This window comes from Rhipicephalus sanguineus, chromosome 8, assembly GCF_013339695.2.
Source record: "Rhipicephalus sanguineus isolate Rsan-2018 chromosome 8, BIME_Rsan_1.4, whole genome shotgun sequence".
In the NCBI taxonomy this organism is placed as follows: Eukaryota; Metazoa; Arthropoda; class Arachnida; order Ixodida; family Ixodidae; genus Rhipicephalus; species Rhipicephalus sanguineus.
The window spans coordinates 90,943,921-90,959,329 of NC_051183.1; the positions used below are offsets into that span (position 1 = coordinate 90,943,921).

The 15,409-nt window shown below is 47.7% G+C and overlaps 1 protein-coding gene across 1 annotated transcript; it reads right to left on the reverse strand.

Moving 5' to 3' along the window:
- Window positions 1-1,954: 1,954 nt before the first annotated feature.
- LOC119403377 (uncharacterized) lies at window positions 1,955-3,139 on the reverse strand. The gene has a single exon (XM_037670319.1). The coding sequence runs from the start codon at window positions 3,137-3,139 to the stop codon at window positions 1,955-1,957; it is 1,185 nt and encodes a 394-aa protein (XP_037526247.1).
- Window positions 3,140-15,409: the final 12,270 nt, after the last annotated feature.

A 15,409-nucleotide genomic window follows, 5' to 3' on the forward strand; every position in this document is an offset into this window, starting at 1 on the left:
TCCCGATGTTACTGGTAGAAATTTAGAAGCAGTGTTGTTAATAACGACAGATTGTGATCGGTTATGAAGAAACTCCTTTATCCATGTTAGGACGTTAGGGTGCATGTTCAAGTGAGAAAGTTTTAATATTATTCTTTTATGAGCTACTTTATCGAATGCCTTCGCAAAGTCAAAGAAAATGACGCCTGTTAAAATGTTACGATCAAGGTTTGAGTGGAGATCATGCAGAAATGAGGCTAGTTGCGTGTCACATGATAGATTCTTACGGAAACCATGCTGTGACGGATGGAAGAAGTTACAGCTGTCGAGAAAATTCTTAACGTGTGAAAAAATGACATGTTCCATGATCTTGCAAGGGAGACTAGTGATGGATATGGGGCGATAGTTTAATGGTGATTCACGGTTACCTGATTTGTAGACTGGAACGACCTTGCTCTTTTTCCACTCGTCTGGGAGGGTGCCTCATGATAATGATTGTGAGAACAGCAGGGTTAGATACATGGCAGATGTGCACTTGGTATTTTTTTAATAGCTTCGAGGTGATTTCGTCAACCCCGGCTGATGAGGATAACTTATGTTTGTCAATGAGGGTAGATATTCCGACTGGTGAAAAATTGATATCAGACATTGGAGGCATCACGTGAACAGGATATGCAGGGAGAGGCATGAGTGGTTCGGTAGTGAAAACAGATACGAAATCAGAATTAAACAAATTGGCACACTCTATGTCGGATAATATTTCACAGTCTTTAGAAATTTTGATACCAGGTGATGATTTAGGGTTGATTACCTGCCAGAATTTTTTGGGATTATTAGTGAGCATGCGGGGTAGGTCTGAATGAAAAAATGAATGTTTTTGTTGTCGAATAGCGGCCAAGTAGGTGCGTTCAGCTTCGTAATATTTATTCCAGGAGTTGGGGCTTGGTCGAAGTTTGGCGGAGCGAAACAGACGTTTCTTTTTGTTCTCAAGTTTTTTTAGTGTGTTTGTGAACCATGGCCGGTTGCGATTAGGTCGGAGTACGATTGACGGTATATATTGCGCAACAAGGTTAGACAACTTGTTTGGAAGAGCCCCAGTTTTCACTTATAGAGCGATTTTCGAACCCCGATTCGAATGATTGGTAGAATGCTTCTAATTCATTGTTAATTGCGGTATAATTGCCTTTGTCGTACAGGCGGATTGTTTTGCGAACTGTAAGATATTTCACGGGCGAAAAGAGAAAACTGTGTGAATTACTTTGTGGTCGCTTATTTCACGTAAATAGCTAATGGAGGACATGCTGTCTGGATCGGTGGTTAGTATCAGGTGTCAAGTATGTTTGCGGTAGTATGAGTTACACGCGTGGGCTCCTTCACTATCTGTGAGAGGTTGAAATTAAGGCAAACGTCTAGGAAATCTTTAGCTCCTGCATTAATGGTACCTGGGCTAGAATAATCAGTCCAGTCTATATGTGGGTAGTTGAAATCCCCAAAAAGCAAAATGCACGCGTTCGGGAATTTTTTTGTTAAAAAAGCCAATATATTATTGAGCTCACCGGGGAAGTCAGCATTACTGTTGGGGGGGGGGGCGATAGCAGACACCAATAAGTAGTAGCTGTCGATTAGCTCGACAGATAAGCCATAAAATTTCCAGGTTCGTGGTCACGTGAACAGCGGAACACTTCAGCTGTTTCTTTACGGCGATAAGAACGCCACCGCCTCGGGCACCCCGCCTGTCCTTGCGAAAAACATCGAAGTTCGGCAGTTCACTTATAACTTCACTGTCAGCGATTTCATTAGTGAGCCACGTTTCAGTCAAAATAAGCAAGTCACTTTCAGATGAAGATACGATGTCAGCTACCTGCTCTCATTTGGGAAGGAAACTTCTAACATTGGTAAAGATAACAGAGATCGAAAAAGACTTTTGAAGGGCAGGCAGAGTACGTCGAGACGGCTGGCGATGGCCGCGCGTTAGCTATGATTCTTTAACGGATTGGGACGTCTCATCAAAAGTATAGCGCTTTGATCCAATCAATAATGTTTTGTAGTGAAGGGAAAAAGGAACTGCCTTGATTTTCGCAAAAGCGACAAGGTGTTTGCGCGCGTTCTGCACTTTCTTGGAAAAATCTTCGCCCACACAGTAAGGCGTGTTTTTAAACCTACGGCCGTTTGACAAGATGGCTTCCTTGGTTTTAAAAAATGAAAGCTTGACAATAATAGGCCGGTTACGACCAGGACAGTATCGACCAAGGCGATGTGCTCGCTCAATTTCCTTTGGCTCCAAGGAAAAGTTCAATTGCTCGGAGCACAGCCGAATTACCAATTCTTCAGACTGAGCAAATGATTCAGATTTGTTAGTATCACTAATGCCATAAAAGATCGAATTATTACGTCGAGAGCGGTTTTCCGCCTCATCAAGGCGGGTTTCAAGATTGCAAACTCGAGTAGCCGTTTCAGCGGTGTCGGTTTGCACTGTTCCGAGCTGCTGCCTCAAGGGTTCAATTTGCTGGCAATTTGTTTCCACGTTTGTGAGGCGCTTACTGAGTTCAGACAGGGTGGCATTGGTCGCTAGTAGCTGACATTTTAGATCCTGTACTTCAGAGAGAAGTTTAGATTGTCCGGAAGATAGTTTCTTCAGTTCAGCCAGTACCGCTGCTGAGTCAGGTCCAGGATTTTGTTCAATATCACCCGAGAGCAGCAGCAGGAAACGCACAGCAGCAATACATTCATCAACCAAGGAAAACAAGCACCGGGGGCTCGGCAGCTGTACTAAGAGGTAGTTACTCGTTCTTTTAGCGAATAAACTGTGGGGTGAACTAACCTGCATGGCGAATAGCAACGGGTTAGTGGACACTCTAGCGGTACAGCCACCGAGCCCACAAAGCGAGCGGCGCAGATCCGGTGGTTTTATAGCTGCCGTGATGACGGCTGTCGATGCTGATGGTGCCTGCCAGGCTGGACCGAGGACCAGGGGCGGCGATGCCGATACAGACTGCCCAGTGGAATCGTTGATAACTGTTGCTTCAAGATGCGTTGCGATAGCAGCAGGACTATCGCTTGTGTGATGCCATGAAGTAGACGGAATTGGCATGCGTGTTGAAGCGATGCCGTCCGGGCCACCAAGAAGCATCAGGACGATAGTCTCGGTGAATACCTGCATGGCGAATATCAACGGGTTAGTGGACACTCTAGCGGTACAGCCACCGAGCCCACCCGGGTTTCAACACAGCGTTGGGCCTACGTAGCAGACGAAAGCGCGCAAATCCCCGCTCTGACGTCATACAGGCGCCGATCGCAGCGCCGCCATCGTTCGCACACCAGGCCAATAGGGTCTTCTTGCAAAGCAGTTTCAAGCACCGGCATGGCTGTGAGGTAGAATACTGGGCTCCCACGCTGAAAACCCAGCTTCGAACTCCGTTCTGTTCTGGAACACTTTTTCTTATTTCGTTTTTTTATTTCATGCGATAGTGGTTACGGACGCCGGCGGCGACACCAGAAACGGCCATTGTGGTGATCTCATAAAAGCTTTCACTGAAAAAAGACACTCAAGGTTTCACGATATCAGGGCAAAACGTCGTCGGTCGTCGAAAATTCTGTTCTGCGGTAAGGCGCGTCGGCATTGATACATAAGATATTGAAGATTGCAGATTTATCGCTGGCCACCGCTATAGTTCCAAAATAAACTAAGCTCTAAGAAGCGCGCATGGTGATATACAGTAGCTGTACGTTTAATGTGTTGCGAGGATTTTTCCGCCACTTTGTATAGGAAGAACGGGCTTTCGTGTCGGCCGTTAGTAGCAAAACTACCGTAAAGCTCAGTCGAAAAATAAAATAGCACTATGAGTTCCCCAACTCTACAGTCTCGACAGTCTTCGCGACGTTAGGTCTGTGAAGCTGCTAGAATATATATATTTCTATTATCATATTAAATAACAGTTTCAGCGAACGAGGACGAAAAATCCAACGCGGAGCGCAGTGAGCCGCCGTGTTAGCGTCTGCAATACCTCGTGCCTGCTCGCGCTTATTGTGACAGTGCAACGCTTGCGCCTCGAGAACTGGTACGAGCAAGTGCGTCGCCCTGCGAGGCTCAGCAAAAGAAGACGCGCATTGGTCAAAGGGACAACATTGTGTGTTGAACTCTAGCTTTTCGGGCACAAGTTCAACCATAATAAACAAGTTTTACAGCGCAGCTCTTAGTCGCCCGTTCCTGCGTTGAGTGGCTTCGGTGTCCTGTTAAGCGGCAGAGCGAACAGCGACGAGAGAGAGCGAACGCAGGGCGCAGCGGAGGATGAAAGACGGCGTTAGAGAGGAAAGCGCGCGGAGTAGGGAACGACACTGACGAGACGACATGTTCCGCGGCGGCCGCCCGGGTCGCCACACTAGCTCGCGCCGTGTGCGGTCACCGAAGACGTCATCGCTAAAATATGCGACGAGGTGAATTTTCGCATACCTTACATCGCTTCGCTAGTATTTTTTGTCATATTCGCTCTAAAACACATCGCGTCCTGGTCGACGCACTGTGTTCAGGAACAGCAGTTTACCATGCATATGTTACTCTTTCACCAATACTTAATGCAATATAGCCGCATTTGCTCGTCGTGGTGGCAAGACAGTAGGCAAGGCAATTTAAAAGCATTCATGCACTCGGATTTCGGTGCACGCTAAAGAAGCCAATGCGGTCAAGAATGCGGTCAAGGTGCACGAGTCGCCCACTAAGGCTTGCCTCAAGGTTTCATTTCCATTGTTCAACGTTAAACACCACTGTTTGCCTCTTTGTGACGAAGGCCGAAATCTTGCCCCCTGGAGAGGCGATTTCGTATGAGTGAATTCTAGGCAATCGCAGTTCTTTTAATTCGAAGCCTTCTATGCGTCGTCTATATAATGTGAGTGCCGCGTGGCATGACGTGAAAACTATCATCATCATTAAACGGCACACGCTCTCTTCTTCATCTTCAGATTTGCTCCCAGAACACGTGTGCCGATTTGTCTGGCATGGGATGCAATAAGAGATAGAGAAAGATAGAGATAGAAAGACACATAAAGAGAAAGAAAGACAGAAAGAAAGAGAGAAAAAGATGGAAGGCATGAGAACGAGTACAAAGAGAGAGAGAGAGAATAAGAAGTAGAAGCAAAACATAGAAAGAGCGAAAAACATAGAAAGATAAGCAAGAAATAGAGAAACAGAGAAAGAGAGACAGAAACAGACACAACAAGAGACAAGCACAGCCTTGTATGGTATAGTATATTAAGAGGTGTGAAATGGAACTGATGGTGAGGAGGATGGAAAAGAGAAGGTGAGAGAGTAAATCATAGCAATTGTTTGTTAACTATAGCAAGGAGAAGGAAAGGAAAGTGAGAATGAAGACAATGCCACAAGCTCCAATGCATCATCAGTCTTCGCACCACTCTTGCGTAGCTGGTCCAATTTTTTTGGTAAATTTAAAGGAGATGTCGGGGCACAAATAAGGCTGTGGCTGCTCCTTAGCTTTTCAGTGGATCAAAAATACAACACAACAAACAATCATGCAAAAATTCGCCACAACCCACGCCATGTGGGAATCGGTTTCATGCGAAGCACTAAACGAGTAGCTGTCTATGCGGCATTTTTGGCTTTCAGCCAAACGATACGAGGTTACACCGGCGTTTAAAGCGTAACGTATGGTCTGACGTAGCGTCAGCGCTCCTTTTAGAGCACATACGACAGTACTATCGACACGAAGCGCACTTTACGATGCGATGATGTGAATATCATATGTAACTTTCGTTAGCGTATTCCCCAGGGGTCGCGCAAGTCTTGAATATAGCTTGCTGAATCATAGGAATACAAACATAACGTTTATTCAACTTCTCTGAAAGCGGAGCCAACACTGGAACCGCAATTGACTTTAACCCGGCATGACGCCTTTATCATAGGAGCACATATGTAATATTTATTGCTTTGTTATAAAATAAGATATCCAGCATTGCAACCACAATTGAGGCTGCACTGACATTACGCCTGCATAGCGTCTTTTTCCAAAGCAGTTTCGAGACGTGGCGTGGCTCTGTGGTTGAACACCTGACTGCCGCGCAGAATGCTGGGTTAGATTCCTGCTGTGATACTGAATTCATTCTTTGCATTCGTCGGGTCAACATTGCCGATGCGTACCGCGATGCATTACCGCGTACAGCAATCGACGGTCACGTGGCCGTCTTCATCGGATCATTTATGTGTTTGCCGCCAGAGGCGCCACAGGTCATTTTTCGCGAGTTTCAATTAACAAACAAAAATATAAATCCATCTCTCACGAAAAAAAACATGGTTGGTTTGAAGCAAGGTGTGTGACCGGGCTAGTTGGTATTCCATCCTAGTTGGTATTCCATCCTAGTTAGTTCTTCGTCCTTGTGTGTTACACGCGCTGTTCACGTCACAACAGGTTGGTTTGAGTCAGTGCAACGGACAATCTTTACATCACTGGAGTCAACTCATTTCATATTCTGGGCAGTTGTCGGTCCCTTTAAGCGAGCATAAGGCTATTGTTTCTACCAGAAGCCCCAGATATATCCTACTATACTAGTCTTAGCTGAAATTCTCCAGTGTATTACGTCACATTGCTATTGCAACACCAGTAAATAGATCAAAATACCATCCGTAATGCACTAAGTCTGAGCGGAAGCGCAATTTCAGCTGAATCGAGGTGCGCGCGCGCTATGGACTCAATCGCAAGCCAAAATGCCTCCCATCGTACGGACGTTGCTCGAACGCTTGTCAGTACTACCAGTTTTATTGGTATTCAGCGGAGGTGTTTTCAAAGACGATAGTCTTTATTGGGATACTTGAACACAGAAACATTGGTCTGCCTGTCTGTCACACGATTCAGCCATCCGGCCAAACTTTAGCACTTGCTCAACGCCCAGCCATCATGAGTTGGTAGCTGCGGTCATACTTGTGAACATTGTCGATGAAAAAGGAAATATTACGCATATCTGAGGCGCAACATCAACACGTAAGTATTAGGTGGTGTGTTCCTTTACAAGAAAATAGATAGATACGTCATTCTAAAGACCCTAGTGTTTCTTAGGCAGCACTGAAAATGCGACGCTATGCACGAAAAAGCACTCTGCCGATGATATGGTGCTGCCACCTGGCAGTGGCCCTGGGAACAGCATCACGGGTGGCCGCCGATGACACCAGGCTAATGTAGCACGGCAGGCAGAAGAATGTCGTCTTTCGACGACATTTGCAGCGAGCACGCAGATACGCGCGAAATATTTTTTTTTATCGGGAATCTCTGTTCACGTGTTAGTTCTTGCATAGAAGCTAGGGAACAAGAACATCTGCTGCTCTTTCCGGTGAGCCCTAGATTAATCGTTATATAACTCTCTTAAAAGAGACATGTTAACTCTATTTTGGCAACCACCACTCCCTGACGAGAGTATAATGGTCTCTAAAGATAGTCGAACCCGGGAATTCCGCATGACAGTCAATTATTCTGCCACAGAATCACGCCAGTGCTCCCAACTGCTTTGATAGAAGACCCTATACAACCGTTGCGGCTGCAGAGTTTTCAACCTTTTGTTATATATATATAATAAATGTTACATATATGCATCTATAACTCCACAAGCTATAGTCAATCGGTGCGCTTGACGATAGCTTTGCCCATCATGGCCCCGTAGCGTGAACCTCGTGGTGACAAAACTGATGTCCAGGCTCTAACGTGAGTGCTGAGTTTACGTCGGACCACCAGCTGCCCTTTACGCGCATACGTACTTGGCATGCCAGGAAAGCTCACAATATGCACACACCTGCTCAATTTACAAACAGACGACAGGGAAGAAATGTCCGGCAGGCTGCTGCACAGTGTCCGATTCGCATGACATTTATTTCCGCAATGCGTGGGGTCTGTCGGATTTTTTTTGCACATCATGTAGCGCGGCGAAATGGTACACTCCAAAGGTGAGGTTGTTGTCCTCTACGGCGTCCGTGACGTTGATGTTTGTGCGATAAGACGGGCAGTTCGCAATAATGAAGATTAAGGAAGACATGTTCGATGAAGAGCCGTTTATACAATAGGTTGAGTAATTATTTGGGAGAAATTCGGGTTAAACATGGTATTTAGGATAAGTGCGGAACAAGCGGATAAAGAATTCAATGTTTGGCAGTTTCTTTAGATATGTTGTGAGGTGATCTAATGACGTCAATTTCCTCTGCATAGCTAGAATGGAGTCATAAAAAGATTGCCTCCGCGCAATATTCTACACCTTGTTATGCTAGAGCTCCCAACCCAAACTTCCTTGCTTCGACAAGGCATTCAAGCTGGTTGAACGTCTGACGCAACCAGCGTCAACACCAGCTGATGCAACGAGGCGGGAGTCTTACGCAATCCCCGGCAACTTCGGCGCTGCGTCTGACGCAACCGACGGAAATCTCTCCCACAACGTGCGGCAAGCCCTCTCATCCGCGGAACCGGTTCGAGCCAGCGACCAACGGCGGTTCCTGATTGGAGGTTTCGAGCTCCTGGCTGATGCAAGCGATCGCCCAGGGCTATAAAAGAACCAAGCTGCGCGGAGAGAGAGAGAGAGAGCGAACAAAGAAATCCCGGGTCATCGTCGCACCGCTGTGCGAGCCCAATAAGCTGTCGGCCCGAGCGCGGAATATGCAACGCCTCTGTTTATATGTATGTAACTTTGCCTTAAGTCACCGTCGCCTTGATCGCTTCGTCTGTCAGCTCTGCGCAGAAGCAGTCGCAAGCTGAGACACCTGCTACCCAACAGTGGATGGCAGCTGCGGGATCGGCCGGCGTCAGGTATACCTCGATGCGGTGAGTGCCTGATGTTTTCCCTTCAGTTCACCAGACTTCTCTAGCACAGGTTATCGTAGTTTAGAGAAGGTTGTGTGAAGCATTGAGGTGAGCTTTTATTGTTTCGAGCCAAGTCGGAGCGTTTTGAAACCAAAGTTAATGCGGAGGGTGTAAACACGGCAGGTTGAGAATTGCTTGCGTGTCTTTCTAGTAGAGTTATAGGGGATACGGCAAGTAGATTCTAACGAGGGCAAATAGCAAGAGGCTAGTGTGAACGTTGGAGAACCTTAAAGTGAAGGAAATCTTCGAAATTTGTGAAGAACTCGGTCTTACCCTGGGCTGTGCGAAGCGAAATCAGGCGATCCTTGAGATCATGCAGAAAGAGGGAGTAACGGCTGAGGAAGTCGATGAGGCCTGGGCGGACATCAAATAACGCCGCGAGCGCGAGGAGGCCGAAAGACGAGAACTCCGTGAGCGCAAGGAGGCCGAAAGACAAGAGCGCCTCGAGGTGAAAAGAATAGAATTGGCACTTCGTCAGTGTTCGCAAGTACCCAGCGTAGCTTCTGCGACGGTTCAGGCTTGTGGACATAGAATTCGGGACCAACTGCCACCGTTCGTATTAGGCGAAGACATGGCGAAGTATCTCGTAAATTTCGAACACGTCTGCGATAGAAATTGCATCGAGCGGTCTCTTTGGGCACAGAACTTGTTAGGTCTGCTTCCCGGGGAAGTATCTGACGTGATAACGTGAACTGAAGCAAAACTGCTAGCCGGCCTAGTTGGAACGAATTCATTGTAGTACTTGCGCGAAAACAAACGGGGACGCAGAAAGGAGACACACGGACAAGCGCCTTTGTTAGTGGTTAGTTTGCGCTTGTCCGTGTGTCTCCTTTCTTCGTCCCCGTTTGTTTTCGCGCAAGTGCTACAATGAAGCGATAACGTGCTTGTCGAGGGAGGCGTTTGAGAGCTATGACGAAGTTAAGGAGGCTCTGTTGAGAAGATATAAATTGTCACTCGAGGCTTTCCGGCAAAGGTTCCGGTATGCAAAAAGAGACAATGAGTCACACGTTGACTTCGCGTTTCATCTTAAAGCCGATTTAATTGAATGGCTCAAGGGCGAATGTGTCTATGACGATCGCGATAAAGTGGCAGAGTGCATAGCATTGGAGCAATTCTACCGCTGTATCGAGGATGATGTCAAGCTTTGGCTGCAGGATAAGCTTGGAGAAGTACAGGAAAACAAGGCAGCAGAGTTAGCTGAAGAGTACTGCACTCGTAGAAACTTGCACAGTAGGGTCGTGCGTGTCGAAAAATCTGAGAGAAAAGAGGGCTTTTCAAAAAACCTGATGACCGGAAACCTGCTCCGCACCGTAATTTCAGAAAAGACCCGTCTTTTACGAAGGAGACTGTGAGGGAAGGGCAAACGGAAGCGTAGAAGTCGAGTGAGCTTCCCAAAGAGCGCACTGATACTACACGGGCGTGTGAGTCACGGATGCCGCTAATCTGTTACAATTGCAGAAAAGAAGGGCACATCGCGGTAAATTGTTAACAAAAGTTTGCTTTCGCAAGGATCCGTGAATCAGAAAAGAACATGCGGTTGTTAGAACCGTATATTCAGAAGATTAGTGTCAATGGGAAAACGTGTGGAGCACTTCGAGATTTAGCGGCAACTATGGACGTTGTCCACCCTTCATTAGTGTCTCCGAACGACTTGACAAGAGAATGCGCATGGATCAGGCAAGTCGCCGAGGAGCAGAGCACTTGCTTACCGATCGCTACGGTGTTGAAGGCTCTTTTGGTAAGCTTCACACCGAAGCGGCTGTGTCTGCTGCTGTTCCAGATTGTTTTCCTTATCTTTTTTCGAACAACTCGGAGCAGCTTCTCAAAGAGCAGGGTAAATCGTTCTTTCCCAGAGTTGCGTTCATGGCCCTCACGCGATCGCCAGCGCGGAAGCTCTCACAGGAACTTGATCTCGTTCCATGTAGTACAACACCACCTGCAAAAGCGGCCGAGCTGCGTGGCCTTGGCAACGAGTCGGGCGAGCCTCGGACAGAAAACTCTCGTGGTGGGTTACTCGAGCCAACGTTACTAGAACAAACTCAGTTTAAAAGCTCCGCCGGAGAGCCGGTCCGCGTGGCGGTCGTGAGAACTAGTGGCGCTGCAGTCACGTCTAGCTCCCGCGGCTGGCGCTTGTTGTGATCGGCGCCGCCGATGTACGAGGGCACGTGGGTTACAGCGTCGTCTGCGCTTTCTTCGCTCGTCATTTTTGCGACTCTTCTTGACCAGGCTTAGCGTCTTGTACGAAGACACGTGCATGATTTACGAAGCGTAACGAGGGCGAACACAATCACAGTGCGGTATGCCGACTTGCTTTGCACCGGGCTGCAAGAGCGGCTACCGCAACGACGACTCCGCTTGGCGACACTTCTTCGGACCTGCAAAAGGCCCTACGCCATTCAAGCTTTGCATCGCAAAGATAGAAAGTTTACTGCGAAATGCAAGGTCTGTGACGTTCATTTTGAGAGTGACGACAGTGTAAAGCACTATCGTCGTGTCGTTGCGGGACAAGAAATTTTGATACCACGTGGAAAGTGGGAACTCGCGCCAGGTGCCGTGCCGCGCTTGTTCCCAGCACTTCCACCCCACATTTCAAAGCCAAAATGTTCGGGGTTTAGGCGCAAATCCCCCCCCAAAACGCATGGCGTCCCATGAGAGCCCAGTGCCCAATTCGGAGGAGCCGCCAGAAATAGAACAGCAAAACGAAAGGCAGGCGATTACCTACATACGCTACCGAGACTGACAGTTGCATCACACTGACATTCGATCAGTTGTCAGCTGTCGCTGTGCCTTCAAAGCAGTGGATTTTTGAGAGATTTTACGACGAGGTATTGAACAATATGTGCGGAATATTTCACACTCGCCGGCTCGGGAACCTGCCCAGCGCAAAAATTTGACACGGTACACAAAGAACAGACGAGGACCAGCTCTGGTCCTCGTCTTTTCTATGTGTACCGTGTCAAATTTATTGCGCTGAGCAGTTTAATAATGGAATACCAACTAGCCCAATCCCACACTTTGCTTCGGGAACGGAGACTTATTGTGTAAACGATAATTGTAGTTGACGAGCAGTTTAACTGCGTAGTGAACGGCTACAGCACGAAACGCAAATGGCTGTCGTACAGTGTAAAGTGCTGCGGGCATGGAACATCTGCTCGGTACGGTACGGTACGGAGAACTTTATTAAAAGATCCGGAGAAGTGCCACCCCTTAGGGTGACACCACGGCCCTCTCCCACGTGGGGACAGTTAGACCTAGCCTAACCGCCGCATCGCAGGCTCTCTGGACAGCCCACAGTTGATGCCGATATTCCGAGCTCTTGAGGGCGAAGTTGAAAAACTGAAGTTGAATACTGACGACTCTTCTAGCTGAGATTTCATTTACCGAGTTCTCGTAAAATTTTTCGATTTTGGGTCAGTATCCCTTAACCGTGGCAAAAACGTGTCTTGTAAACATTGCAAAGCATTGGTGATGTTTTTCGAGAAAGTTTTTTTCAATAAATTGTAGAAACATGAGTACAGTTTTTCTAGAACGTTTTTGCTTCTCGAGTAACTACGCTTCTTTGTGCACTATAAAGGCTTTTACAAACGTGTTGGGTTGTTCGTGGTCTAGATAAGACGGCAGCGGCTAAAATTGTGGTTGTAGTTATAAACGTTACTCTGAAAACCCCCATTCGCTTAGAAACTCCTATGCTTGGAAGTACAGCGCAATGTAGACAGCTCAAATATTGTCACAGGGTCGTGACGTCGACGAAGGCAGCAGTCAACAGGTCCGAGATGAAACTCTTCATTTGGCCGAACTTGTGGCCGCGAAACTGAAAGTCAAACTACAGCAATACACTGAGAGCGGCGAACAGAGCGTCGACCGTCGATCAAATGACAAGCGGTCAAGCGCGTCGGCTTTTATACAGGCGCTATCGAACTTTCCAGCGATATCGCTGGTGGCGGCGTTATCTCTCGACAAAGCTGGAGCATTCGCGTGCAGCGCGCAATCTTACCAAAACGATCTATTACAATGGCGAAGCTTCTCGAACACTGCTTCGCGGACAGCGTCGAGCGTTGATAACCGTCCTTGCTGGTCAAACCCGAATGCATCAAAATAAAACAAGAAGTGGGCGTGGCAATATAGACCGAACATCGATTCTTAGCCAATCAATGAACAACGCACGCGGGCCAATGCATACAGACGACCTTATGCACATCCACCTAAGTATCCACCTAACTAGTATAATAAGAAAGTTGCCGCGCAGTTGCCGCGAGCAACTGCGCGGCGGACCGCAGCGCTATGCCGTGGCAGCAGACGACGCGCCGATAGTGGCGCAAGACGGAACTGCAGCGCCGCTAGTTCTCGCGACCGCCGTTCGGACCACCCTCCTCCGCTGGCGGAGATACGGAGCTTTGAAACTGAGTTTGTTCTACTAACGTTGACTCGAGCCTCCTCCAGCTCAAGCGGGTAGCGTCGTCTCCGTCGGCGGAGAAACCGAAGTGGCGCCGTTGGGCGAGGTGGGCAATACGCTCAAGCCTGTAGCTGAAAGTTGGTGTGAGCTGTCGAGGGTTGATCGAGCGACGCTCATTCGAGAGCAGCGTGAAGACATCTCGATAAAAGCGCTAATGGAAAGCGTAAAATTGGGAGTAAAGAAAATGAATGTTTCTTTTTATGAGAAATCTAGGCTATTATATCGTAGCTACACAGACGTACAAGGTCGCAGGTATGAGCACCTCTTCATACCGCAAAAGTATCGTTGCCAGCTATTGGAATAACTTGTGCACGAAAACGCGTGGGCAGGGCATCTCGGCTTGAAAAAGACCAAGGCTAGGATTTCCCTTGAGTTTTACTGGCCGAAATGTTGGAAATATACCGAAGACTTTGTGCGCTCTTGCGACACTTGTCAGAGGGTGGCGAAATCCACGGACAAGTGGAAGGCACCCATGAAGCTTGTGCCAGTTATAACATAAACTTTTCGGTGCCTAGTTATCGACATTGTAGGGCCATTGCCGGGGTAAAGTCAAGGTTATCGATACATCCTGACTACCCTCTGCGTAGCAACAAAATTTCCAGAAGCGGTACCTATTAGAGAGCTCAGTTCTCCTCACGTCGTGGACGCTTTGCTCTCGACATTCGCGCGTGTCGGATTTCATTCTGAAATTCAATGCGACAATGGCAGCGTCTTCACCAGTTGCCTTACCTCTACCTTTTTGGAGGATTTACATCTTTTACATCATTTACATTTTTACCCCCTTAACACTCTCACCACCAAAGAAGACGCGCCTTCTCTCCTCCTCCCCAGCTGGTTCGAAAGAGAAGTTAAGAGTTGCACCTCGACACCGCCGTTATCACTCCCCCTGAGGAAGGAATCGAGTTGATTCCGAAACGTCGGGAAATAAACCCATTTTTTGGTTGGAGCCTTTTGAAAGTCTTAATCGACTGTTATTAAGCACGACATCGAGCTAACATATGAGGAAACAATCCGTAGTAAGCCATATCGATGTTCCCCTGTGCAGAAGCAGATCATGAAAGATGAAATCGATAGAATGCTTGAGTTGGAGTCATAGTACCGGGTGACAGTGACTATACATCTCCTCTTATATTGGTTCAAGTGCCGGGAAAGGATCCTAGGCCATGCATCGATTATCGGCGCCTTAGCGCCATAACTCGAGACCAGACTTATCCGATACGAAATCTAGAGAAAAGGGTGGAAACAGTGTCAAAGTCAAACTACATTTCCATGCTAGACCTCGTGCGAGGTTATTCGCAGGTTCCCCTAACCGAGCGTGCTAGCCGATACGCCGCGTTCGTTTCTCCATTTGGAACGTATCGTCCACTTATGCTGAGTTTGGGGCTGAAAATTGCGCCTTATTGCTTTTCGGGTCTAATGGACCGCGTTCTTAATGGCCTGTGCGAGTTCGCACTGCCCTATCTCGACGATGTCGCCATCTTCTCGAACAGCTGGGAAGAACATGTCCGACATTTACGAGTCGTGTTGAACAAGTTGAAAGAAGCGGGTCTTACAGCGAAACCTGCTAAATGTCACCTAGGACGCTGCGAGGTGTCTTACCTGGGACACGTTGTGGGGCGTTGCCGGCGTCGACCTTCAGAGATCAAGCTAGCCGCCGTCGTGAACTATCCACGAACAACCACCAAGTCTAACATAAGGGCTTTCTTAGGGCTAGCGGGCTACTATCAGCATTATGTGCAAAACAACTCTAACTGACGCACTGCGAAAGTCGGAGCCAGTTAAAGTGACATGGGACTCAAAAAAAGAGAATGCGTTTTGCAAGCTGAAAGAAAGAAGCCTTAAGCGGAAAACCCGTTCTCAAGGCACCCACCCGACTTTTCCAAGGGCTTTATCATTCAGTGCGACGCGAGCGATCGCGGAATGGGAGCTATATTGTGCCAGGAAGATTACACTGGTCACGAAACACCAGTTTTATATTTAAGCCGAAAACTGAGCTGCAGGGAAGAGGCGTATAGTACCTCTCAAAAGGAATGTGCCTGCCTCGTGTGGGCCGTTCAAAAGCTCCACTGTCCTCTAACCTGGTTGAATAACATGTCGTCCAAAAGCGGCCGGTTACTGAGGTGGAGCATGATAC

Bases quoted from the DNA above. Each gene is read 5' to 3' on its own strand.
- LOC119403377 (XM_037670319.1), bottom strand. From the start codon at position 3,139: ATGCAGGTATTCACCGAGACTATCGTCCTGATGCTTCTTGGTGGCCCG.